At 32.4% G+C, this 27872-nt stretch overlaps 1 protein-coding gene across 4 annotated transcripts in view; it reads left to right on the plus strand.

Annotated features, from left to right (window-relative positions):
• The window catches only part of LOC126742504 (rap guanine nucleotide exchange factor 4), a 97649-nt gene that overhangs the window by 56127 nt on the left and 13650 nt on the right, over nucleotides 1-27872 (plus strand). For 3 of the 4 annotated variants that reach the window (XM_050449154.1, XM_050449156.1, XM_050449155.1), the window contains 10 exons: nucleotides 102-153; nucleotides 2557-2718; nucleotides 2776-2946; nucleotides 7221-7404; nucleotides 7661-7806; nucleotides 9741-9885; nucleotides 21250-21432; nucleotides 21485-21673; nucleotides 21750-21827; nucleotides 21935-22090. In XM_050449154.1, the coding sequence (XP_050305111.1) occupies nucleotides 102-153; nucleotides 2557-2718; nucleotides 2776-2946; nucleotides 7221-7404; nucleotides 7661-7806; nucleotides 9741-9885; nucleotides 21250-21432; nucleotides 21485-21673; nucleotides 21750-21827; nucleotides 21935-22090 (1466 nt within the window). The remainder of the gene's footprint in view (nucleotides 1-101; nucleotides 154-2556; nucleotides 2719-2775; nucleotides 2947-7220; nucleotides 7405-7660; nucleotides 7807-9740; nucleotides 9886-21249; nucleotides 21433-21484; nucleotides 21674-21749; nucleotides 21828-21934; nucleotides 22091-27872) is intronic. The other variant, XM_050449152.1, reaches the window with a different exon arrangement.

A 27872-nucleotide genomic window follows, 5' to 3' on the forward strand; every position in this document is an offset into this window, starting at 1 on the left:
CTACTTTTAATGACACATTTATTTATATCTTGATCGATAAACGTTTGTTTTTCCTAGACGAAAATAATGTGGCTTAAACGATGTTCTTTTGTTGTTTCCAGAAAAACAAGGAGCTTATGAGCGATTTGGTGACCAACTGCAAATTTAAAAACGGTAAGCGAACATCACACTATTTTCTAGAGGGAAATATTTCACACCAACATTGAGCGCTATTAAATAAAATCCACACAACTTGACTTTAACTGGATTTAAGGGCCGCCAAACATCATAAAGGCGACAAATTAGGGTCTCCGAGGGTTTATTTGGCCTCGACTTCCTATAATAAAACTCGCACACTTTTTATTAATTTTTTTTTCGTAAGATAATAAATTCTTTAATGAGCTTGGCGGCTGGTTCGGAGCGCGATTAGACTTTGTGACGAGGGTTTTAAAAGTTCGTAAATAAACCTCATCATCTACTTAATCGAGTAATTTTATAATCGGGGGTTTCCTTATTCTAAATTTTCTTAAAGATCGAGGAGAGATTGTTTGAAGAGTTCTAAAAGAGACAGAAAACGTTGAATTAATGTGTTTTTGTCTGTCCAAAAAATCCAGCATGTTTAAGGGCAATTGGGCAGAAAAGGATGTGGTTTAATGCCTATTTGTCGCAATAGAAAAAAAATGGGAAATTGAGTCAAACTGCTCTGAAAGACTCGATTTTTTTTTTAGATAATTACAGTAATTTTGTATTGATTGCGTAGGTCAATCACATGAAAAGAATTAGGAAATTGTGCTAAATGGTGAAGCTTTAAAGCCTGTGAACTATTTTTTTTTAATATCTAAGCAGTTGTTTTCCCTACAAATCAACATCAGGATTAAAAGTAAGATTAAAGCTGTCTAACATAGGAATTAAAATAAATTGCCTTAAATTATTATTTTATTCCTTTTTAAGGCATTAGAGTCAATCTTTGATTATTTCAGGTAATTAAAAGAATATTAAGCGTGAATATTTAAAAAAATATATTATTTTTTCCTTGGCGATTTATTTACTATAATTTTTTCTTAGTGAGTTTTTAAAATTTTATTTGAGTTTCATGTTTCAAGCACTTCATTATCCCACATCAAAGAGGCGTGGAAAGCCTGGAAAACCAATTTTTTTAGCTTTGTTTTAGGGATGTATGTATGCTTATTTTCCATTAATTCCTAAAAGGAAAAATATACATTTTTCTAGTAAAGTATTTGTTTTTTCAATAATCCGAGGAAAAACTTTATTAACCAACAATCCAAATAGAATAAAAATAAAGGTAAATCATCGGATAGGCCTGAAACCGGGAAAAAAAAATTCCTCTGTCCAGGCATTCGGGATCATTTTCCATTTATTTTAGGCAGCTAAAGAATCCTTGGAAAAAGACTTTTTTCGGTTTTTTTTCAATCAGCGGAATTCAGTTTTCCAGGTATATATGGCCATTTTCCATTAATTCCAGGCAACTCAAGACTTAAAAAAAGGAATTTTTCAAGGTATTTTCTGTCAGTAAAATACATTTTTTAAACTGAATAAACTGGCTAAGTACAAAGAAATAAATAAATAAATTTATATACAAGTAGTTGCGAGCAAAAAATTAAATAAATATTTTACTTTTTATCGAACCTTTTATTAAATAAAAAATTGTACATCCAGATAATTAAATTAAAAATAAAAATACATCAGGCATTCAATTGCCTGAAAGTTAAATATTTTGCGTTTTACATTTCCAATCTGTCACATTCAATTTAATTTAACTTATCTACATATAAAGTGAAATAGATGCATACCGACGAATTTAATTACATAAATTTAACTGTTTTTCCTATCAGCAAAATACATATTTTCTTCAAAAATTCGAGGATTAACTTTATTAACCAATAATCCAAATAGAACAAAAATATAGGTAATTTATCAGACAGGCCTGAAATCCTGCAAAAAATCCTCTTTCCAGGCATTCATAAGTCATTTTCCATTAGTTCCAGGCAACTAAAGATTTAAAAAAAGGAATTTTTCAAGGTATCTTCTGTCAGTAAAATACATTTTTTAAACTGAATAAACTGGCAAAATACAAATAAATAAATAAATAAATTTATATACAAGTAGTTGCGAGGAAAAAATTAAATAAATATTTTACTTTTCATCGAACCTTTTATAAAAAAAAATTGTACATATAGATAATTAAATTTTAAAAATAAAAATACACCAGGCATTCAATTGCCTGGAAGTTAAATATTTTGCGTTTTACATTTCCAATCTGTCACATTTAATTTAATTTAATTTATCTACATATAAAGTTAGATAGATGCATAGCGACGAATTTAATTACATTAGTTTAATCTAATTCGCCGCTAAAAATAAATATACAAAAAACAACGATAATCGTAGTTTTCACACAATAAGCCCTTTTGGCGTACGTGCATCCGCTTTTTTTATTCTCTCGTTTTAATTTGATTAAACTCGCATTTTTCGAGGTTTACACCGGCTTTAGCATATACATTAAATGAAATAATTATTTTTTTTGTTTATCCTTCTCATTATATCACTCAATTTTAGGTTTTGGATCAGCAGTTACATCAAAAGGAATGACCCAATCAGCCTCACCACCACCGCGAAGATCTTTATCGCCAGACCAACCGAATCCGGCCGAACCAATAACGGATCAACCCAGTCAGCTTATGGGCAGGATTGGATGGGCATTACGGACTTTACTTCTATGTAATAATCCTTGAATTCACCCCTTTGTATAGAGAATAAATAACGTTACTTTTTTAGCCCAAAATACATGCCTCAAGGACCGAAAAGTATCGGGAAGGCTTGTTAGAAGATGCGCTCCAGGTACGGAATTAGTTGACTGGATGCTGGAACTGTCTCCCAGCATTCATTCCAGAGCCCAAGCAGCTGGTATGTGGCAAGCTCTTTTGGAAGAAGGGGTGATTTCTCATGGTGAGTGAGTTACAATTTCTAGATGGTTCGGTCATCATTGTTGGGGTCAAACAATTTTTTTTATTTTTTTGAGATTATTTAACCAAAAAATTATTGGCAATATCAATAATACTATTTCTAAAATATTTATTCAACTTTGTTGCAAATTGTAATTCATTCGAAATCATTTGGTCATCAAATTTAATTTCGTTTGGTAATAAAATATTTTTTTGTACCCACTTACTGGTCTATAAGATCAACAGGTGTAGCATGGGAAATCTTTCTTATGGTCTATGGGGTCTTTGATGATTGAGACACGCTTTTCTGTTTATATTTATATTTATAATATAAAGTTCTGTGAAGATATACAGGGTGTTCCTTAAAAACGTGCTAATATTTAAGGGGGTGATTCCTGGATCCATTTTAAGAAAAAAGTTCCTATGAACATTATGTACTAAACGTCTTAACTTTTGAGATACAGGGTGTTAAAGTTTAAAACAGTTTTTTTTAATATAGACATTTTTATGAAATTTAACACATGTATTCTTTGCATCAAGACGCATTTTTTGATGTGCAAAAATTTTTTTTCTGCTAGTGGCGTCCCTTATAGTCCTTATAATTCCTTTATAGGAAAGTAAAATTGTTTTTATTTTTTTAAGCGAAAACTATGCGTCGGACAAAAAAAACCAAAAGATCAAATTTGCTAAAAAGTGATTGAGGATTTAAAAAATAATTTTTATTTTAAGAAAAAGCAGTGGCGTAGTATTTTTTTCACTAAAAATATTCAATAGAAGACCTGTAGGATCGCCACTAGAAAAGAAAATATTTTACTTTGCACATCGGAAAATGCGTCTTGATGCATAGAATACATGCACCAAATTTCATAAAAATTTCTATAATATTGTTTAAGTTATTATTAAAAAACTGATTTTTTTTGAAAACTTTTACACCCTGTATCTCAAAAGTTAAGACGTTTAGGACATATATTCATAGGAACTTTTTTTCTTAAAATGGGTCCAAGAATCACCCTCTTAAATATTGGCATGTTTTTAAGGAACACTCTGTATTTAATCTTAATCTTAATTACAGTTTTGTTAGCAGGTGGTTTTTAAGGTAGGGCATTGGTATTTCAAGGTAAGATATAGCCCTAGCTATAGTCCCGTATAAGTCTTGCTTCAAAAATTGTATTTATTATATGAGTTAGGGAGTTTAATAGGTAAGTACTCTACTTTGGCATCCTTGTTACAATTCTGTCTAAACCTGCACAATTATTTTTCAAACTTCATATGTATGACAATAATTCCTCATTACTTACTGATACGAAAAACATTGAGAAATCTCAATAGTCTGGCAAAGTGATTTTTAAAACCATAACAAACACATATCCATTGCAGTAATTTGCTACTTCAGTATTATCTGTTGGAATGGGTCATTCCGTATTTAAAAATCGTATTCTCATTGGTTGCGTACATTAGAGTTTTATTAATTTTTCTCAAGTTATCAGAATTTATATTATTCTATCAAGTTTTTTGATTAAGGTAATTAATTTTATATTCTTTGTATATAATTTACAAGATATTCAGTTGCAGAATTTAAATCTGGGTATTCCAGAGTTTTTTGCCAATGTAGGTATATCCTCAGTCAGCCTCATTTTAGAGTAAGTTTTTTTGTAGAATTTTTACTGTCAGAATGAAAGAAAATTTATTTCTAGTTTTTTTGGAAAAATCAATGTTTTCTTCCAGGCAATTAATTAAGTAAAAAATCAATGAATGTGTTAACTTTTGACTAGAATTTCGCGATTTTTTTCTAGGCTATTCACGCAGTTTTTAATTTGAAAAAATATTTAATCGTCTTTAAAGTTGATTAAGTATTTTTTTGTTTTCCAAGGCCTTTGATTCTTTTTTTCCCAAAAAAAAATTTTTTATCAAGTTCAGGCATTGAATGCAAAATTTGGATATTTTCTAAGTAGCTGAGTTTTAATCTTAGACAGTTAAGGTTTCTTAATTTGGGTTATTCTCCTTAGCATAATTTTTTTTTATTATGAGTAACCTGATTGCTTTTGGAAATATTGAGCATAATTGATAAATGATTAGTTAAATCATAATTTATAATATAGTTGAAATGCCAATTTGATTTAGTTTTGCGAGCCATGACTAACAAATATTTATTTGCATTATTATCTTTCATGATTATGTTTATATTTAAGTAACTAATAAGAACAACTCTATTATATGTAGAGCTACTTAGAAATAAATCCACACCTTAGTTAAGTGACCTGTAGTCTAACGGTCAATCAATTTTTATATTTTATTAAACTGCAATTCCATCAAACAAATTACAGTTAGCCTTGTTTAATAAAAATTACGTCCTGATATATTAAAACAATTGATATTTTTTCATTTATAATATTCAATTAATACTAAATAAAGCATTAGATTATATGTCTGTAAACAGACTCAAAATCAGTAATCAAAGCTCTAGTGTTAACATGAAGCATAGTTAATGACTTAGTTCCTAAATCAATTTTGTCTGCTAATAGTTCTGGTTCTATTGTTACTGATTTAGTTTGTTATTTGATTGCAAATTTGTTCTTTATTACAAATCGCGATCTTATGTCCAAATACAATTTGCGACCAAATACTTAGTGATATTCGCAAATATAGTTCATTTTTTTGTATTCTTCGATGGTATACTGAAATAAATTTTTATATCATTTATAATTATTATTTTTAAGTCCTTTATTAAATCTTCTCCATTAATATAGTTGTAATTTAAATTTTGGGAGTTTTTTGTTCTCCTGGTGTCTACTTGGCACGAATAGTTAATTAATTTAGCTTTTCCTTTGTGTCAATTTTGATTACTGTTTGGCCCTCTGTTCCTTTATAGAATTTAATTAGTGCATTTGCCATTGTTGGGTTTATTTTAGACTTAATTTCTCCGCTAGTAATTTGAGTTTCCCTAGGGTGGTTTTGGTTTTATGAAAAGAGACATTTGTGGTTCGATTTTTGAATTTTGAGTTGGTTTACATAGATTACAGTTGCATTTTACTCAGATATTTTCCTTTCTATTCAGTTTTCAGTTGTGTATTTTCAGTAGATTCCTTTAAACCTGACAATGACTTAACCATACCTATCTTGTATTTGAACTACATGTACCAGTAATTACACATTGTTTAATTGCTTTTGACAGTTCATACAAATTACAATATTTTTTCTCCCAAAGATTAAAAATGAACACAAACCTTTGTATTAAATAGCACAGTTATTTTTTCTGAATTGATTTCTTTATACAGGTTCTTGTTAGGACGATCTGGATCCATTGATTCTCCTGATAATAATTTAAATAAGTGTTCAATTCGGCATCAATATTTTCTAAAATATTAGCAAATAATTGAAAAAAAAACACAAAAAAGTAAAAAGGGCATTGTTTAATGTAACTTTTAAAAACTTCAGCAGTAATCCAGGGTAACTTTATACATTGATAATGACATTGATAGATCTGGCAAATTCAACATGTCCGATCCCCCATAAAAAGTCTCTATCTAAATCGATACCACGACACAGAAAGTTAATAAAATACTTGAAATTGAAAATATCACATTTAAACTAAATAAAACGTTTTTTCACATTTAAACTAAATAAAACGTATTTTCTTTTAATATGACGCAAGAAATTCTTAATTTTCCGCCCATAAACCCACCACAGAAGCCCTCGAGCTCATATTGCAGATATAAAAGCGGAGCACCTCATAATTTTCCATTATCTACGCGAAAGCATTTCGGTACAAGCTACGTGATAAACATAAATTATTAACGGCCTTATAGTGTCTTGGGTATTGGGGTTCTATGTGCATCATAATGACCGTAAACCACCCCTATTTTCCTACAAAGACTGTTTAATTATATAACGCCTCAGTAGGATCCGAAGCCTTTTTGTCTATCGTATCCACTTAAGTTATGCCTGATTGAAGTAGTTTTTTTCAGTCCTCTCTTTTGTTCCCCTAGTCAATTGTCTCAATAAAATCCCTTTTTGTTTCCAACCTTAAAAGCGAATTAAATCGGTTTCTATCCCTTATAAGAACGGTTAGCCGCTGGGCGAATTCAAACGTTTATCTTATCGAGAGATTTCTTGATACTAAACGGGGAGAAACCAGAACGAAATCTCTTTTCTAAAAAAAGAAAAACCCCAATTTATGGCTTGAAGAAGGGATATCATCCGCAGCAGGGTACTTAATTTACTCGTAAAATGATATAAAAAAAAAGGTTAGAAACTACTTAATACTGTTTTTTTTTATAGTGAGTAAAGAGCAGCCTTTCAAAGACAAGTGTTTTCTCTATCGGTTTTGGCAAGATGAAGAGGGAGCAACCGCTCTACCGCCTGCAGAGGATTTGGCAACGGCCGAGGACCAACTGTTAGAAAACTTGGGAACGTTAATTAATAGAGGTCCGGACGCTTATTTGAGGATGGTGTTGCGTAAACAGTAAGTTACAATTAAGTCCTCTACTCGCTTGTTAAAATAAATTAATTTTCATAAAGATGCTTTGAAAAAAAAGGGAATTTTTCCTCGTTTCTATTTTCCGCTTTGCATCGCGGGCGTTTTAATATAAAGGAGATTTTTGTAAAATGAATACAGCTCCTTTTGTTTAGTATTCAGCATTGTCGGTACGGATTTAAAACAAGCGTATTTTTATAAAATTTTGCTTGCATTTTTAAAGCGTAAATATTGAATTTTTTAGGAGTCACGAGAGAACGGCAGATGACTTGGAGGTAATTTATGAGGAATTGCTGCACATTCGAGCTCTTTCCCATCTTTCAAACTCCGTAAAAAGGGAAATCGCTAGTGTGATAATGTTCGAGGCGCATCCGAAGGCGAGCACTGTCCGTAAGTAACTTATCTTAATATTGAAATAAAATTGAATTTTTCTGGATATTATACTGATCGATGAGGCACCTGAATTGTTAAAGTAACATTTTAGAATTTTTCAGTAGAGATATGGGGAGAATATAGCCTATAAAGCAATGTTATTTATGTTTTTGTTCTCAAATATTTAATTGATCTTTTTCGAAACTCACTAAAAAATATGGGAATAATTGGTTGCGTTCCTTTTCCATTTTTGATACGTGGATGTACGTACGTTATGAAATAACTTATTTTTTCATGATTGTGAGCAACAAACTGTTATAAAAAATAAAGTGCGCAAATTTACATACAGAGTTTTATTGTGAATTTGTCAAGTGGTATTTTTATTTGCCTGAAAGAGATAAAATACTTTGTCTCTTATTGACAAGTGAATATCTTGATTGCTAGTAGTTAATATTTTGTAATTATTGATTTGTGAAGACTCCAAGGGATCTTCAAGCATTCTCTAAAAAAATTATTTAAATCTATACACTTATAATTACGTTATTGATTTTTTTTTCCAGAAATGTCTGGAAGCGATAAAATAGTTTGTCTTTTATTGGCATGTGAATATCTTGATTGCTAGTAGTTAATACTTCGTCATTATTGATTTGTAAAGACTCCAAGGGCTTTTTAACCATTTCCTGAAAAAATCATTAAAATCTATACACTTAAAATCAAGATATTGATATTTTTATTGCATGAATGCCTAGAAGAAATAAAATATTTTGTCTCTTATTGGCAAGTGAATATCTTAAGTGCTAGTAGTTGATATTTTGTAATTATTGATTTGTGAAGACTCCAAGGGATCTCCAAGAAATTCTCAAAAAAATATTAAAATCTATGCACTTAAAATCACGTTATTGATTTTTTTCCAGGAATGCCTGGAAGAGATAAAATAGTTTGTCTCTTATAGGCAAATGAATATCTTGAGCGCTAGTAGTTAATATTTTTTAATTATTGATTTGTAAAGACTCTAAAGGCAATTGCTTGAATAATTTAATTTATTTTCTTATTTGACTGAGTATCATTCACTTCTTATTTAAGTAGTAAAATTATTTCATCCTTATTTTATAACATATCTCACTTGTTCTGTATGAGATCATTTAGTAATTTTACTGTATAAAATTGATTGCAATCTTTACGGCTTACTACCATCTAATGCTTACCAATCAATTTATATTTCATAAGTTTACTATTTGCACTAGAAACTCGTAGTTCTATGTCATTTTATCTCGGTATAACTACGTGCACTAAAAGAGAAAGCAAAGTATAAATAAAAAACTTTACTTTACTTAAAATCTCTATATGTCTCCAGTATAAGGAGTATTTTTTTAACTTCAATTTACATTATTCTGTCGTTTTTTTTAAAGACTCTGTTTCTTGGTTCTGTCAGACATTGAAAATAATTTTTTAGTGTTTTTTAGGCATTTTTTGTGTTTTACTTAATGGTCACTTGACCAGTGTATGTCAAAAATGGAGGACCGTTAAAGATATCAAAATCTCGATTCCACCCATCGATTTTCTAGTCAAAATTAACAAGAAAAGAGGAGTTACGTGACACAACATGTTAAAAATGTATAAAGGGGCTGAGCTTCCCTTGCTAAACATTAAGATACAAAAAAAACCTTAAAACCTCTAAGACTTGTAATTTAATCCTCAACCTATGTAAAACACAGTAAACAATCAAACCTTCTAGCTTCACCAGATAAATTAATTATAGTGCATGTACAACACAGTTACCCCGAATATTTACATACTAAATTACACCATCCATCCGAAACGTGTCTGAACTTTATCCGGGGCGAAAGCTACAATAATAATTGAAGTTTCCAGACGGTTAATTGCTCGGAAAAACGTAGTCCTTAGTAATTCGCCAGAATTAAAAGTAAATAAGTTTTAAATTAATTTTCCAGTGTTTCATCAGGGAGACGAAGGGAGGTCGTGGTACATTATTGTTAAGGGATCGGTGGATGTCGTCATCCATGGCAAGGGCACCGTTAATACCCTTCACGAGGGGGACGACTTTGGAAAGTTGGCTCTTATTAATGATGCACCAAGGTAAGAATGTACGAATTTAGACGGTTTTTTTTTAACTTGTTGAGAAACTCTGTCTATTAAGTGAGCATCCATAATCGGTATTTCACATTTATTAAACAGTTTTCCTACCTCATACCTCTTTTAACTCTTTACATCTAATTTAGGGCGTCACAGGTTGGTCATAAAACGTCTGCTTTTGATTGTATTAAATAATGTCTCTTTACACTTTTTCCAAATATACAAAACAACAATTTTTTTAAAGAGAAAGTTCCGGAACAATATGTTTAAGAATCTATTATGTGCTTCCCTCGTAGATCTTCCTTTTCTCTCTTTGTGCCCCTGTGCAAGAATTCCTCCTCTGGAAATATAAAACATCTCAGGACATAAGGTACACAGCTCTTTTTATTTAAAAAAAAATAAATTATTTTACTTAATTCTTTATTAAGGGTCTTCTCACGTAAACTCCCTGAAGAACTTACTAATCCTATTTTATAAAATTATTTTTATAAGAGTTAAAGACACTTTTCAGGCAACAGAATGCTTGGAAAAATTGTTTGCTGTTTTTTTTTAATTAAGTTTTCAGGCAATATTAATTATTGTTAATTAAATGTGTAAACACTATTAGTGTGTAAGTGGTAAACGGGGCAATATTGTAAAGGTAAATATTGAACCTGATAGGCTGAATAACTTTTACTGTACCATAGGTAGTAACATAGCAAGTCAAATTCAGGGTTTTTCCAAATATGAACAGTTTTTTAAGTATAGGGCTGGACCAGATTCTTTCTTCTTTTTGCCAACTGATCTAGTTGAAGTTAAGTCTACTCTAAAGGAGATAAAGAAGAAAAATACGTCTGGCTATGATGACCTTAATGTATGGTTATTTTTCAATTTACCTGATTCGGCACTGGAGGTACTTGTATCTGCAATTAATCATTCTTTCAATAATGGCCAATTTCCCAATTGTCTTAAAGTAGCCAGAATCATGCCTTTGTCTAAGGGGGAGTTTCAAAATCACCCTCTTCTTACAGACCAATAGCTTTGCTGCTTTCCACCCTCTCAAAAATCATCGAGAAATTGATTAAAAAGCGACTTATGTCATATTTAGCTGAAAAGCAAATTATAAGATCGGAGCAATTTGGGTTTCAAAGTGCCAAGGGAACATCAGATGCAGTCTTTTCAGTCTTTGAGTCCTTATTTTTGATCTTGAACTGTGGTGATATTGCTGCAGCAGTGTTTTGTGACTTGACCAAAGCATTTGACTGTGTTAGTCACGAAATACTGCTGTGGAAGCTTGAGCGGTATGGATTCAGAGGTCTGGCTCTTCAGTGGTTTGGGTCTTATTTGCATACTAGAATGCAGAGTGTCTCTGTGGATGGTGCCCTTTCAAGGGAGCAGCTTGTGACTCATGGTGTTCCTCAGGGTTCAGTTCTTGGGCCACTTCTATTCCTCATTTATATTAATGACATGGCCAATCTTAAGATCTCAGGTAAATTCATTCAGTTTGCGGATTGAAAAATTCAAATAAAACTCAACAATTATATGGCATGACACGAATGCGATAAATCTAAATACTACAGTTAACAGAGATATTGTTGAAATCAAGAAATGGTGTGATTCCAACAAACTGTGTTTACATATTTCAAAAGTGTTATGAATTTTAAATGCAATTTAAATAATGTGTTTTTGGAGAATCACATTCTAAGCAACTTAGACGAAAATAAATTTTTAGGTTTATTTATTGATAATAAACTAAAATTTGAGAGCCATATCACGCAATTGTGTAGAAAAATATCAGCAAATTGTTATGCTCTTAAAGTGGTCGCAGGAGAGGTTGATTTTGACATAGCGAGAAATGTTTATTTTTCTTTAATTGAGTCCCATTTAAGGTATGGTTTGTGTTTCGAGGGTGCATGCACACATAACTTATTTAATAGTGTTTTTGTTTTGCAAAAGAGAGCTATCCGACGTCTGTGTAATGTGAGTATGAGAAGTCTTGAAAACAGCTATTTATTTATCACTCATAAAATCCTAACCCTTCCTGCCTTATTTATATTGGAATCTGTTTGCCTCGTTCATAAGAAATGTAGAAATGTGAACACAACTAATAGGCATGAATATAGCAGTCGACGAGCTAATGATGTGCTCTTGCCTATGCCTATAAGTTCACTGATCAAAAGAACTTTTATATTTGATGGTAAAAAACTCTTTAATCATCTTCCTGCAGATTTGGGAGAAGGTATAGGTAGCTGGAAACTTTTTAGAAAACGTGTTAAAAAACTCTTAGTTGCAAAGGGCTATTATGAAATAACTGAATTTTTGTCGGATAGATTTTAGTCATTTTTACCTTTTTCTTGCAGGACTTTAGGTATATTCTTTATATTTTTTACATCATATCATTTCGCCTAATTTGTTTCTGTGATTCATTTTTTTTACAGTTTTACATTTAATAAAACTGTATATTTCGGGAGTGAATAATATCTGTTTGTGTTATACATTTTGATACTCTTGACATTACATTAGCTTTGTATGTTTTTGGTTCAGAGTCTTGGAGGAGTATTTCTGAAGAATCGGGATGTTGCTGGTTTTACCGGTATAGGTAAATCATATTCATGGAAGCAGAATGCCTTTAGCATGATGGACCATAGCATGCTAAATAACCTTTTTACATGTTTGTGTATATGTTTTTCTTTTTCACAGCTTTGTCAACAAATTTACTTTTATGACAATAAAGCATATTGATTGATTGTTATATGACAGTTTTTGAATATTTCCAAGCTTTGAAAATTTTTTTTCATATATATATTCTAACAATTAAACATACTTTTTTTCCAGTTAATATAATGTCTAGGAACAATTTTCTTTTCTCCAGTTTCTAGGCTATGGAAATTAGGTTTTATTTATTCCATGCATGTTTTGTTTATTATAATTGGCAATGTCCAGGCATTGGAAGTATTCTTTTGTATATTTCAGCAGTTAAAGACACTTTTCAAATTAAATTTAGAAAAGCCTGGAAAATGTTTCCTTGTCCAATTTATAGGCAATAGAAATTATTTTTTTAATTTATTCCAGGCAGTTCATTATTTTTTAATACAATTTTTTTTTCTCAAATAAATAAACGATTTTTGTCAATTTCTACGCATTGGAAAATACTTATATATTCAATATTATTATATATTCATATTACACATTCATATTATATATTCACTTACTTTATATATTCAGGTAGTTAAAAGCACTTTCCAGGCAATAGTTGAAGACTCAACTGTCCAAATATATGAACAAAGAAAGTTTTTTTTTTGACCAGGTTCTAGTCACTGGAAATTATCTTTTTTGTATTCCAGGCATAGTTTTCATAATTTTTTATTTATAAAAAATTTTTTTTTGCTCAGCTATAGACGCATTGAAAACAAAACGTAGTTTGGCCTACTTCTTATGCAGATTTTTCAAAGTTAAGTCAGCACTATTGTTAACTTCGTTATAATTGCTAGAAAGTCATTTATACAGGGTGATTTTCAACCTATGCGCATAAACTTGGGAAATGATAGCTGATGAGTAATAATGAGTAATAATGAAAAAAAACGTATTTAATTTAAACTAATTTAAAGCAACTGTTCGAAGTTGTTTCCATTATTTTCGATACAGACTTGAGCTCGTCGAATCCATGAAGACGTACATGCACGGGCCAAACCAGGCTGTAGGCGAATTGCGTCACTGGCAGCGTTTATGCGATGTCGTAGCTCTTGCTCAGTATCAACTTCGTTTACATACACCATTGTTTTCATATGACCCCACAAATAAAAGTCTAATGGATTAAGGTCAGGCGAGCGAGGGGGCCACCCAACTGGACATCACGTTCCTATCCATCGTCCGGGAAACACACGATCTAAATGTTGTCGCACTGATCGTGAAAAATGTGGTGGAGGAGCACTGGTAAATTGTTGCGCAAAAATTCTAAATACAGAGCACCAGTCAAACGATTTTCCAGAATAAAAGGTCCGATGAGCATCCCGTTCAGAATTCCAGCCCATACATTTACAGAAAAGCGTTGTTGAAAGTATGTTCTCCGTGTAATATGCGGATTTTCCAAAGCCCAGTAATGAGTGTTATGAAAGTTGAAAATTCCATTGCGCGTAAAATTTGCCTCTTCCGTAACTAAAATGTTCATGAAAAAAAATGATCATCATCTCAAAAAGTTCATGTTAAAGTTTGGGCTTAACTGCTGATGATGTAACAACCACTCACAAAAGTGTACTCGAAGCGAATCTCTTGGAAGTAGGGCTTGTACCCTCTGCACATGAAACGGGTACAGCAACTCGTGCCTTAAAATATGCCAACTTGTAGTTTGCGATATTCCAAATCGCGCTGCAATTGTCCTATTGCTAATTCCAGGTTGTTCTTCGATAACTTCTAAAATATCCTCCTCCAGATTTAGAATGTGCCTAGGTCTAATAGCTCCTCTAACTTGTCCAGGCCGCGGCCGCAAATTGCCAGTTTCTCTACCCCGATGAATAACAGGTAAGAAAGCCCCACGTCTCGGGTTATATCTTTGGGGAAATCTTAGGGCATACAGATCAGCTGCTGCCACTGCATTCTGATCAGTTATTAATAAACAAAATAAGTTCGTCTGATACACGTTCTGTTGACATTTGTTTAACTTTATTTCGGAAACCAAAAATATTTTACTAAATTTTTTTCTCATTATTACTCATTATTGATCTTCATCTACCATTTCCCAAGTTAATGCGCATAGGTTGAAAATCATACCCTGTATAGGTAAACTTTTTTCTGCTGATTACTATAGCAAAAATAAAATAAAGTACGAATAACGCGTTTGTGAGTTATGTCAAAAAGTTCCTTTTTTTTTAAATTTGAAAACCCTGTATATTCCAATAGCTAGAGTTACTTTCCAGGCAATAGGGCGCCTATAGGGATACACATTTTTCAAAAACAATATAGACAACAATCAATACAAAAAACATTAAGAGAAATTATTTCGTTGTTTTTGAGATATTTAAAATAATAATAGTGTCTCAGATCCATTTAAGTTATGCATAATAAGCAAAACTTTTTTGTTACAAATATTTCTTCATTAGACCAATTATTCTTGACATCCTATAAAATCAGCCATTAATAAATAAAAAAAATAAACAGTACTATTTATAATTTAATGATAAAAAGATTGTAATAATCAAGGATCTTCGGCAATAATGGTTAACAAATTGATATTCATTTACAATTTATCATTAAACAGATTTTTTTGAAATGTAATTTTTTTTATTTGACTAATTTAAACTTAATACAAATTGAGTTCTTAACAATTTCCTAGAAAAAAATTAACAAAAAAAAATATTTTTTTCATGCTAACCCAAAGTTTTCTCTTTACATTAAAACAAAACCTTTTTTTACTCATACACAAAAAACTTTACCCCAGTTCGTTTGCCTAAGAACTTCAAAAACTAAATTACAATCTGAAACTCTATATAGAAACTTAGTTCGAGTTTTAATTTTTCGAGATTTAATTACTGTAAACCATTGTCCCATCTGGGTTTATTTTCCTTACCTTACAAATTGCTAATGACATTTTAAAACCGAAAATATTCCATTGAATTGCTGAAATATATGACTAATGGTTATTTTATTATAAAACCATTATGCAATAGGCAGTAATTAATGCAATATAATTATAACAAATACAACGGTGTATTGATATTGTTTAATGAGGTTTTTGTTTTAAAAGGATTTTAATGATGTAAAATTAAACTGAATATTCCTAATTCCATGCTAAATATTTATCGGAAAAAGAGTATATATATACACGTGTCATATAAAATAAACTGAACGTTTTATTAATACACTCTAAATAATTTATAAAATATTAAAGGTATTTTATGCATATAATAATAAACTTTATTTCCAAACGACCGCAATAATAATATGAATAAAATTTTAATATAATTATTATTAAATATTTCCCTAGGGAGAGGAATATTCTGCGTTACCAAGCGAACAGTTATTTCAGTTGCTTAAAATAATTTTATCATATTTATTTTGCAATTCAGTATTCGTTTGAATATTTAGAAAAAAAAATAAAAATTGTATTTAAAATTAATAACATTATAGGCAAATTCTAATTAAAATACATATATTGGTTTTAAAAGTCCATGTTAGGCATTTTGGTCACTTTAGGTTTTTACAAGACTTACTTAAAATCCATACACCTATAACTATAGATATTTTTACATTTTTTTAATTAATATGAATACGAGCTTAATAAGTAGACATGCATATCAAATCTTTTTACGATCTAATTAGGTTTGATCAAAGGTATTTGGTTTAGATGTGAATCGCGTGTTTGTAATATAACATGTTTTAAGAAAAAAATTGCTTGCAAACGCACTTATTCAATAGGAAAATATTGGTACTAAATTTCTGGCCTATAATGGTTTTTCCTCTTTTTCTTAATACTTTTTTGTTACAAGACGATAAAAAAGCCATTTAATGGTCATATGATGGTAGATCGTCATACGCACCAAAAATTTCCAGTCTTATTTCTTCAATAATATTTGCATTACATTTGTATCTGCAATTTATGCCTTCATGTATTTTATCGTAAGAAACATATTACAATATTTCCTCTTGTTTATATGCTTTAATATATATGCCAGTGGCATAATATAAGGAGGGACTTATTCTTTTTTGTCTCAAATCTGCAAGTTGATTAAATATTTTTTTAGAAGTCAACTGTTAGATTCTCCATTTAATTTAGAAAAAAAAGTTGCAATAATCTTGCAAAATTATGATTTAAGGCATTTTTTTTAAAATATCTTAGTTTAATTGTTCAGAAACGCCAGTTAAAATGTTTGAAAAAAAAAGAAAATTAGGCTTCAATCTTAAATTAAATTTCAAATAAAATAATGACTTAAAGTAGCTTTTGATCATCTTTTATATTCAACTTTTTTACAAAGCTCGATTTCCTTTTTTTTATAAATTTTTGCAACATTTTGGAAGGTATTTCTGAACAATTAAAGTAAGATATTTTAAAAACAGTGCTTTAAATTATAATATTGCAAGAGTATCTTTTTTTCGAATTAAATGGAGAATCTAACAATTGACTACTTATAAAATAATATTTGATCACTTTGCAGATTTGAGACAAAAAAGACCAAGTCCCTCTGTACGTTACGCCACTGGCAATTTTTTTAAAAATTGACTTCATCAGTAAATGACAATTCACTACAATAACTTGCATGCGAAATTTAATTGAAATTGAGCTCGTAATTTAAAAGTTATGATAAATAAACAAATAATTATTCTCAACACTGTGTCTTTGTTATTAAACATTTCTGAGAAAAATTTTATAATGAGAGTCTATTTCTTTTTCAATTCTCTATCACGTATTAAAATTAATGACGTTTGAACTGGACCACCCTGTATAGGTAATAATAAGTTGGATAGTGGTAAAATAGTATTATCGTAATTTTTTTTGTAGATCACCTTATGATTTCTTATTTTTCTTAAGCAAAACGGGTAAAACCCGAACTTTACTCAAGATGACTGACCGCACAGTCTTTTGTAAGTTTTGTTCGGGTAGAAATGCATATGAAGAGCCAGGGGGAATAAGGATGAAAGTCCATGAAACATAAAATCGAAATATCGATAAAATTCAGTTTGAAACCATTCTATATTTAGCGTAAAAACTGTTCAATGAATAAACATGTACTATTGGGTAGTTCAACGGCGTTACTATCCGAAAAAAAAAATTGTAAGGCTCTAGAACAATAAAAAACAAAAAATTCTAGCAGAGATCGCAAAAAACTGAGAAAGAAAGATGAGGGTCCAGTGACTTTCATCGATATTTCCTCTTATTATCAAGAACTTATACGGTTTTTCAATAAAAGCTCAATTTTACAAAATAAATCTTTATTGTTTGGTGACAAAATGGAGACTACGAAATAAAATAGAAATTCTCAATTGTGTGGCAGGCTGCAAATGTACTCCTGTGCCGATTCTCCACAAAATCTTGCAAGCTTAGTTAGATCTTTGAACTTAGCACCTGATAAAGGGAGTAGGAAATTCCAGGTAATTCAAACTCCCCCCTATTGTTTGGCACCAATGGTTTTCCGACGATATCAGCTGACTGCCACTCCTCGTTGAATGTTGTCCGGAAATACACAAGCTTTGGATTTTCCTTTGAAAATTTTATTTCCCTAATAACTCTAGTTGGAAAGGGACATTTTTTTTTGTAAAATGTATTTAGAAGCACTTCCCATTGCCGGAAAAAGTGTTGTTGAACAGTTTCAGTTTTAAAGGGCGATGGTTTATTCCGACTTGACTCGAAAGCCTCTATCCAGTCTTGCGGTATTTCTGCTCTATGCTTTTGATTCACTGCGGCGAGTCCTTGTCGCACTTCATATATGAATGGCCTCGAATCGGAAATGACATTTGAATAAAGTCCAAACGTTTCTGGAAATGTATAACATAATGCAAGTATCTAAACATAGTCCAGTTTTAATTTTATCCTGGGCCAGAAGATGTTTAGGTTCCTCGTTTGCTGATTTAGATGATTGTACAGCATATTATTCAATAACGAATAAACATCCGAGCTTCTCTTTTTGCCTATTACTTCTGGATACATATAGAAAATAGCTTGATTATCCGATAAAATGTGAATAATAAATGTGTAAATTGACAATTGACGGCAATAATACACGACATTTGTGGAAATGTTTGGAACTGGCAAGTTCTTGGCATAATCGATGCATATTGATTCCATTTCCATTGTCTTTCTACTCTTATTCTTCGCAGCTGTTTTCCTTTTGTAAAAGGTATCTGCTTTTCTCAAATGAATTAGAATTGTTTAGAAAAACCCTAAGCTAAATATTAGAACCTACTGGTTCGAGCATTTTTTTCAGAAGCGGTTCATTTCATTTTTATGTATTTTATGCGCTACTTTACGGATGCACTGTATACATATACAGTGCTTAACACACTAATACATACATAAACATACTTTTCTGTTCTGTAGTTTTTACACCTAGCAGTGAATCTTTCTGATCTACAGGTTTGTTCAATTTATATATTTTATTATATTTTATCACATTTTGATTGTAACTCCAACTCTACGTAACTGCCTTTTAATGCTATTTACGTTTTTATCCCTGTGATATGTATTTTTTTAATTAGACGAGAGAAAACCACGACTTTAGTAAGTGTTTTTGAAAGTTTTCTTTTTTCTCCTTTTTGAAGCTCTATGATATGCATACTGTCATTGTATGTTAACTTATATTTTTTTAACAAGTATTTATAGGAAGTAGAAGCAGACAAAAACAAAGAATGTTAAACACCATTTCTTCCTATCTATTTTTAAATTAAATATGACTCGAAACGTTGGCTAGAAACAAATAGTTTTCTTTAACAATTGACCAATACACCCCTAAAATACCACTTCTAATGCAAAATCTCTGGGCATAAATTCACAAGAATAATTATTAAATATCTTAGGTGCCTTAGAAGAAACCAGTCGATGGTCAGGCTTTTGAAACGAAATGGTCGTCATAGAAACATGCTTTTTCATGTTTTCATGCCTAAAATATTTAGAATAATATTATTAAAAAAAAATCAAACATAAAGGCGTACTCAATACAACTAATTTAATACTGGTTAATAAATCAATTCAACAACGTTTACAAACAATAACAATAAATAACCAATAAAAAGCTAATAAAAAACGTTGGTAATAGATGTTCAAAGAGATTTCCCTCATTTTCTAAGCATAAATAGCATCTTCTTATCGTGGATTCCAATACATTATTGAGCATCATTGGTACTATATTATTAAAAGCCTCAAACACCAATCTTCGAAGTTCTTCTTCGGTTTCAAAATTATTGTTTCTGTAAACGTTATTTTCAACATACACCCAAAGAAAGAAATCTAAGGGAATAATGTCGGAGGAACGTGAATATGTGCTGATATGTCTTATAAAGAAACTGCAACTGGATTGCAGTTTCTTCAGTTTTCTGAGAATTTCAGCAGTACTTTTTTCCGTCTTTGAGAGTTTCGATGGAAGATTTTGTATTTTGACGTTTATCTCGTCACAGAAAGAACAGGTATCTAAACGAGGGTACCCAAAACTAATGTTGAAGTTCTTGTTAAAAATTTCTCGATAGCTGTCGTAATAAAATTTCATATCATGATGTTTTTGTTTAAACAGTTTATGCATTTTTGCAACATTTAGGTCCTGCGATAGATACGTTCTCTTGGACTTACTTAAGCTGTAATGGCTGCTACGGGATTTGAAAGACGAGATGTGCTGCTTTACACACGCAATTGTTTCCTTCGATAGAGCATGCTTTCTATTTCTGTGCTTACCTCTGTTGTCAACTGGAGAAACACCTGTCATTTTTAATGACCTTTGAATTGTTTGGACACGACGCCCACTTATTCCGTGAATTGACAGGAACGGTTTGAAGCATATCTGAACGTCAGAAGTGACACCGTCTTGCCCCAAGACTCTAACTCTATATTTGACTGATTAAACTTAGTGACTTCATTTTGCGGTTTACGGGGCCGTCGTCGCTGAATGGGCACTACGGAAATTAGTGCGGCAAGATACGAGTTCTGCTCATTGTATGATGATAAAGAATTATTGAATTCACGTAAAATTATACGACGCGTTTCTTCGTTTACAACAGAAAAACATATCAAATTCTTACACTTCTCATTAGATTTTAAGCAAAGTTTCTTTGTAGCATCACAAATACGTCCATCTTTCCTTCGTTTTTTCGTCAGAGCACTAGGTAAACTATTCTCCATAACCTCAAAAATGTACGTGTTTACAATATTTATCAGTTATCACTCACAACAACACAGTCGCACTGATTTAAAAGTGATATTTTTATAATATTATGAAGTAATATTTTTAAAGGTGCCATTCAATCCATATGGGACTCTCAGCGTTTTTTCCGCTGACGCATGGACTCTCAGCGTTCTTTCCTAGTACATTTAATTTTATTTCGATTATAACTTTGGACTGTCATCTTTGTTTCTTCTTATACTGTAACCCGACAAAATAGAGGCTATAAGCATCGTGTTGCATTGAATACTTTATTTTTCGTTAATTGTGGACTTTCATCGTTCTTCCCCCTGACTCTTCATATGTAATTTATTACGTAATATATATTATTATTATTATTTACCACACTTCTGGTTTTATGTCATTGCAAAATATAAAGGTTTCTTTTCCCTAAAAATTCTGAAAGCAACGTTAAAAAGTTGCTTTAAAGAATATCTAATGCTTATGTTATGAATAACTATTATATAATATATCAGATGTCTAAAATATCCAAATTTTGCAATGTGGCATATGAAAAATTCATTTTTTTTAGAGCTGCTACAATAGTCCTGAGGGAGAGCAACTGTCATTTCCTTCGTGTCGACAAAGACAATTTTAACCGGATCTTAAGGGACGTCGAGGCGAACACCGTTAGATTAAAAGAACATGGAAAGGACGTGCTCATATTGGAGAAAATCAATACGAATTCCAAACAGGTGTTTTTGTCTCATTTTAAGTGAGTATTTAAACATTGAGACACGGGTGGATCTATAAAATTTTTGTTTTAGGTATACGGTGATGGCTGGCACGCCGCAAAAGATGCTGGAGCACTTGCTAGAAACCCGACTGGATGGCAGAGGGACCATGGGGGGCGGGGACAATTTTATCGTGGCTCAAGATCCTTTTCTCGACGACTTTCTGTTAACTCACATCGTTTTTTTACCGATACACCAGTTGGTCGAGGAGCTCGAGAAATTATATCCTTTTCTAGTCGAAATTTTTCACGTGAAAAAAATCCCTTTTACTATTAACGTTTTCCTTAATAAGTCATACCTATAACACGGAATATTCCAATCAGGACAAGGAGTTTATTTTGGCTTCCAAAAGGAGGGTGATCCAGTTTGTTTACAGGTAAAGTTACAATATTGATATAAAGCAAAAATACCCGATAAGTCTCCCTTAAAACAAAAAAAAAACGTTTTTCAATCCCCAATAATAATTTTTCTGCCGCCTGTCAGATGGGTAACGACGATCCGTCATCCCGTATTCGAGGACGATATCGCAGTCGAATTCCTGGAGGATCTGGCGCAGGCATTGGAAAACGATATAATGCAGTTCAATTCCCTACAGGAGGAGGCCAGTCTGATGCATCACGTCATGTCACAATTGAGAAGGTAAATTGACTAAATATAATGATTCGATGCGTTTAAAATATATAAAAAAAAAAAAGATTACTGATTGTAAAATTGAGTGACCCTCAGAAGTTCATTTATAATGTATTGTTACCAGGTCGTATGGCATCAGAGATGTGTTTACTCAAGCCGCAAATGCGTTTTTATAATTAATTTTCCGATGCAGGGTCGTATGGAGATTGATTGATTTTCAATTTAATCCTGGAAAACATAGGAATTTTAATAACTCGCTAACCTAGCCCTTCGTTACTGCTGAGTAATGTTGCCTATATTATTTAATTTATATTAACCCACATAAAAAAATCAAGGGGTGTCAGATCTGGCGATCTCGCCGGCCATTTCCATTACGCCTAAACCAACTTTTTACAAAGAATAAACAAACCTAAACAAACTTTCGCGGATTGATTGATGTTAGATCTGGATACATTTCGTTAAATGATCTAGCTATTATTTGATCACATTGTCCATGACATATAAATATTCGATTAGTTAATATATTGCATTTTAGATTTTTTAATTAAGTTGATCATGAAACACAACGTTTATATTTTAACTTAATATGTCATTGTCATTTACTAAAACGCGACTTCTTAGGTGTAAAAGAATATTCTATATTAAATCAAAGGTTCATTAGAATGTAAAGTAAAATAAAGGGATTCCATTTAAAAAAATGGAGTTTTCGCCATTAAATGACAGATAAATGACGGATATTAAATTAATTTTCGACGACTTTGTATAATGCTGATTAAATGAGACTATAGGAAGTTAATCAAGATAGTCTCTTAAAGTGATGTTTAAAATTCAATATTTTTAGGATGCTATGATCCTTATTCTTTAATTTTAATGTTAGTTTATTTACTGAATCGATAAAAAAATTGCTATAATTCCCTTAGTTTTTCTCGAAACTCATTATAACAAGAAACAAGCCGCTGGTATAGTTAGTTCAAATTCGAAAAAAATCAATTTTTGGTGAAAAATTCGATACGGGGGGGTATACCCTAAAAATGAAAAATCCCAAACTTTGGAGGTCCATATCTCGGCTTCTATGGGCACTATCCGGAAAATTCCAACGGTTTTGACTTAGTTTCGTCCTTCTGAATCCAACGAGACCATCCGCAAGGTCGTAGCTCCCATATTAGCTGAGATCTTGCATTTTTGTGGCCCATTTTTGGGCTCAAAAACGGGGTCGAAAATTGACTTTTTTCCGAATTTTCAAAGTGGTATAATTCCACTTGTTCTGGTCGAATTCCGTTATAACCCGGTGTTTTCGTAGTGTAGGTGATGGGAATAAGCCGCTGATAGGGGTTTCTATTGCTATTTTCGGGTTTAAAGAAAATCGATTTTTCGCATTTTCAAAGTGCTATAATTCCCTTAGTTTTTCTCGAAACTCATTATAACCCGGTGTTTTCGTGTTGTAGGTGATGGGAACAAGCCGCTGGTATAGTTAGTTCAAATTCGAAAAAAATCAATTTTTGGTGAAAAATTCGATACGGGGGGGTATACCCTAAAAATGAAAAATCCCAAACTTTGAAGGTCCATATCTCGGCTCCTATGGGCACTATCCAAAAAACTCTAACGGTCTTGACTTAGTTTTGTCTTTCTGAATCCAATGAGACCATCCGCAAGGTCGTAGCTCCCATATTAGCTGAGATCTCGCATTTATGTGGCCCATTTTTGGGCTCAAAAACGGGGTCGAAAATTGACTTTTTTCCGAATTTTCAAAGTGCTATAATTCCACTTGTTCTGGTCGAATTCCGTTATAACCCGATGTTTTCGTAATGTACGTGATGGGAATAAGCCGCTGATAGGAGTTTCTATAGCTATTTTCGGGTTTAAAGAAAATCGATTTTTCGCATTTTCAAAGTGCTATAATTCCCTTAGTTTTTATCGAAACTCATTATAACCCGGTGTTTACGTATTGTAGGTGATGAGAACAAGCCGCTGGTATAGTTAGTTCAAATTCGAAAAAAATCAATTTTTGGTGAAAAATTCGATACGGGGGGGTATACCCTAAAAATGGAAAATCCTTAACTTTGTAGGTTTATATCTCGGCTTCTATGGGCACTATCCGGAAAATTCTAACGGTCTTGACTTAGTTTTGTCTTTCTGAATCCAACGAGACCATCCGCAAGGTCGTAGCTCCCATATAAGCTGAGATCTCGCATTTATGTGGCCCATTTTTGGGCTCAAAAACGGGGTCGAAAATTGACTTTTTTCCGAATTTTTAAAGTGCTATAATTCCACTTGTTCTGGTCGAATTCCGTTATAACCCGATGTTTTCGTAATGTAGGTGATGGGAATAAGCCGCTGATAGGGGTCGAATCGATTTTTCGCATTTTCAAAGTGCTATAATTCCCTTAGTTTTTCTCGAAACTCATTATAACCCGGTGTTTACGTATTGTAGGTGATGGGAACAAGCCGCTGGTATAGTTAGTTCAAATTCGAAAAAAATCAATTTTTGGTGAAAAATTCGATACGGGGGGGTATACCCTAAAAATGGAAAATCCTTAACTTTGTAGGTTTATATCTCGGCTTCTATGGGCACTATCCGGAAAATTCTAACGGTCTTGACTTAGTTTTGTCTTTCTGAATCCAACGAGACCATCCGCAAGGTCGTAGCTCCCATATTAGCTGAGATCTTGCATTTTTGTGGCCCATTTTTGGGCTCAAAAACGGGGTCGAAAATTGACTTTTTTCCGAATTTTCAAAGTGGTATAATTCCACTTGTTCTGGTCGAATTCCGTTATAACCCGGTGTTTTCGTAGTGTAGGTGATGGGAATAAGCCGCTGATAGGGGTTTCTATTGCTATTTTCGGGTTTAAAGAAAATCGATTTTTCGCATTTTCAAAGTGCTATAATTCCCTTAGTTTTTCTCGAAACTCATTATAACCCGGTGTTTTCGTGTTGTAGGTGATGGGAACAAGCCGCTGGTATAGTTAGTTCAAATTCGAAAAAAATCAATTTTTGGTGAAAAATTCGATACGGGGGGGTATACCCTAAAAATGAAAAATCCCAAACTTTGGAGGTCCATATCTCGGCTTCTATGGGCACTGTCCGGAAAATTCTAACGGTCTTGACTTAGTTTTGTCTTTCTGAATCCAACGAGACCATCCGCAAGGTCGTAGCTCCCATATAAGCTGAGATCTCGCATTTATGTGGCCCATTTTTGGGCTCAAAAACGGGGTCGAAAATTGACTTTTTTCCGAATTTTTAAAGTGCTATAATTCCACTTGTTCTGGTCGAATTCCGTTATAACCCGATGTTTTCGTAATGTAGGTGATGGGAATAAGCCGCTGATAGGGGTCGAATCGATTTTTCGCATTTTCAAAGTGCTATAATTCCCTTAGTTTTTCTCGAAACTCATTATAACCCGGTGTTTACGTATTGTAGGTGATGGGAACAAGCCGCTGGTATAGTTAGTTCAAATTCGAAAAAAATCAATTTTTGGTGAAAAATTCGATACGGGGGGGTATACCCTAAAAATGGAAAATCCTTAACTTTGTAGGTTTATATCTCGGCTTCTATGGGCACTATCCGGAAAATTCTAACGGTCTTGACTTAGTTTTGTCTTTCTGAATCCAACGAGACCATCCGCAAGGTCGTAGCTCCCATATTAGCTGAGATCTTGCATTTTTGTGGCCCATTTTTGGGCTCAAAAACGGGGTCGAAAATTGACTTTTTTCCGAATTTTCAAAGTGGTATAATTCCACTTGTTCTGGTCGAATTCCGTTATAACCCGGTGTTTTCGTAGTGTAGGTGATGGGAATAAGCCGCTGATAGGGGTTTCTATTGCTATTTTCGGGTTTAAAGAAAATCGATTTTTCGCATTTTCAAAGTGCTATAATTCCCTTAGTTTTTCTCGAAACTCATTATAACCCGGTGTTTTCGTGTTGTAGGTGATGGGAACAAGCCGCTGGTATAGTTAGTTCAAATTCGAAAAAAATCAATTTTTGGTGAAAAATTCGATACGGGGGGGTATACCCTAAAAATGAAAAATCCCAAACTTTGAAGGTCCATATCTCGGCTCCTATGGGCACTATCCAAAAAACTCTAACGGTCTTGACTTAGTTTTGTCTTTCTGAATCCAATGAGACCATCCGCAAGGTCGTAGCTCCCATATTAGCTGAGATCTCGCATTTATGTGGCCCATTTTTGGGCTCAAAAACGGGGTCGAAAATTGACTTTTTTCCGAATTTTCAAAGTGCTATAATTCCACTTGTTCTGGTCGAATTCCGTTATAACCCGATGTTTTCGTAATGTACGTGATGGGAATAAGCCGCTGATAGGAGTTTCTATAGCTATTTTCGGGTTTAAAGAAAATCGATTTTTCGCATTTTCAAAGTGCTATAATTCCCTTAGTTTTTATCGAAACTCATTATAACCCGGTGTTTACGTATTGTAGGTGATGGGAACAAGCCGCTGGTATAGTTAGTTCAAATTCGAAAAAAATCAATTTTTGGTGAAAAATTCGATACGGGGGGGTATACCCTAAAAATGGAAAATCCTTAACTTTGTAGGTTTATATCTCGGCTTCTATGGGCACTATCCGGAAAATTCTAACGGTCTTGACTTAGTTTTGTCTTTCTGAATCCAACGAGACCATCCGCAAGGTCGTAGCTCCCATATTAGCTGAGATCTTGCATTTTTGTGGCCCATTTTTGGGCTCAAAAACGGGGTCGAAAATTCACTTTTTTCCGAATTTTTAAAGTGCTATAATTCCACTTGTTCTGGTCGAATTCCGTTATAACCCGATGTTTTCGTAATGTAGGTGATGGGAATAAGCCGCTGATAGGGGTTTCTATAGCTATTTTCGGGTTTAAAGAAAATCGATTTTTCGCATTTTCAAAGTGCTATAATTCCCTTAGTTTTTCTCGAAACTCATTATAACCCGGTGTTTTCGTGTTGTAGGTGATGGGAACAAGCCGCTGGTATAGTTAGTTCAAATTCGAAAAAAATCAATTTTTGGAGAAAAATTCGATACGGGGGGTATACCCTAAAAATGAAAAATCCTTAACTTTGGAGGTTTATATCTCGGCTTCTATGGGCCCTATTGGGAAAATTCCAACGGTTTTGACTTAGTTTCGTCCTTCTGAATCCAATGAGACCATCCGCAAGGTCGTAGCTCCCATATTAGCTGAGATCTCGCATTTTTGTGGCCCATTTTTGGGCTCAAAAACGGGGTCGAAAATTGACTTTTTTCCGAATTTTCAAAGTGCTATAATTCCACTTGCTCTGGTCGAATTCCGTTATAATCCGGTGTTTTCGTAATGTATATTTGAACTTAATTCAATTTTTATATAATTTTTAATACAGTACCTTCTAGTACTTCCCATAAGAACCATGAGTGCAAGAGAGAAGATATAACAATGGAATTTCCAAATAAATTGATTTTATATAAACTAAAGCTATAAAATACTCTCAACTATCAATTTATGTGGAAATCCCATTGATATATCTTTCTCTCTTGCACTCATAGACTTCTTATGGAAAGTACTAGAAGGAGTAATCGGACATGGAGAGAAGACATGGAGAGAAGGAGTAAAGTGCGATACCTCATTTTAAACGCAATTAAAAATACTTTTTAAAGATGAGAAATTTCAATATGGTGCCCATAAGAAAAAATAAAGTTGATGATGATCGAAAAAAAAAAGAAACGTCGGATTAATTTTTTTTGAATCATGTTGTAGGACATAAGAAGTGGCAACGAAAAACTATTTTTAGTTTTTCGATATCTCTTTAAATAAAGTCGGTAGAAGGTAAAAAC

Source organism: Anthonomus grandis, chromosome 11 (assembly GCF_022605725.1).
Source record: "Anthonomus grandis grandis chromosome 11, icAntGran1.3, whole genome shotgun sequence".
NCBI classification, from domain to species: Eukaryota; Metazoa; Arthropoda; class Insecta; order Coleoptera; family Curculionidae; genus Anthonomus; species Anthonomus grandis.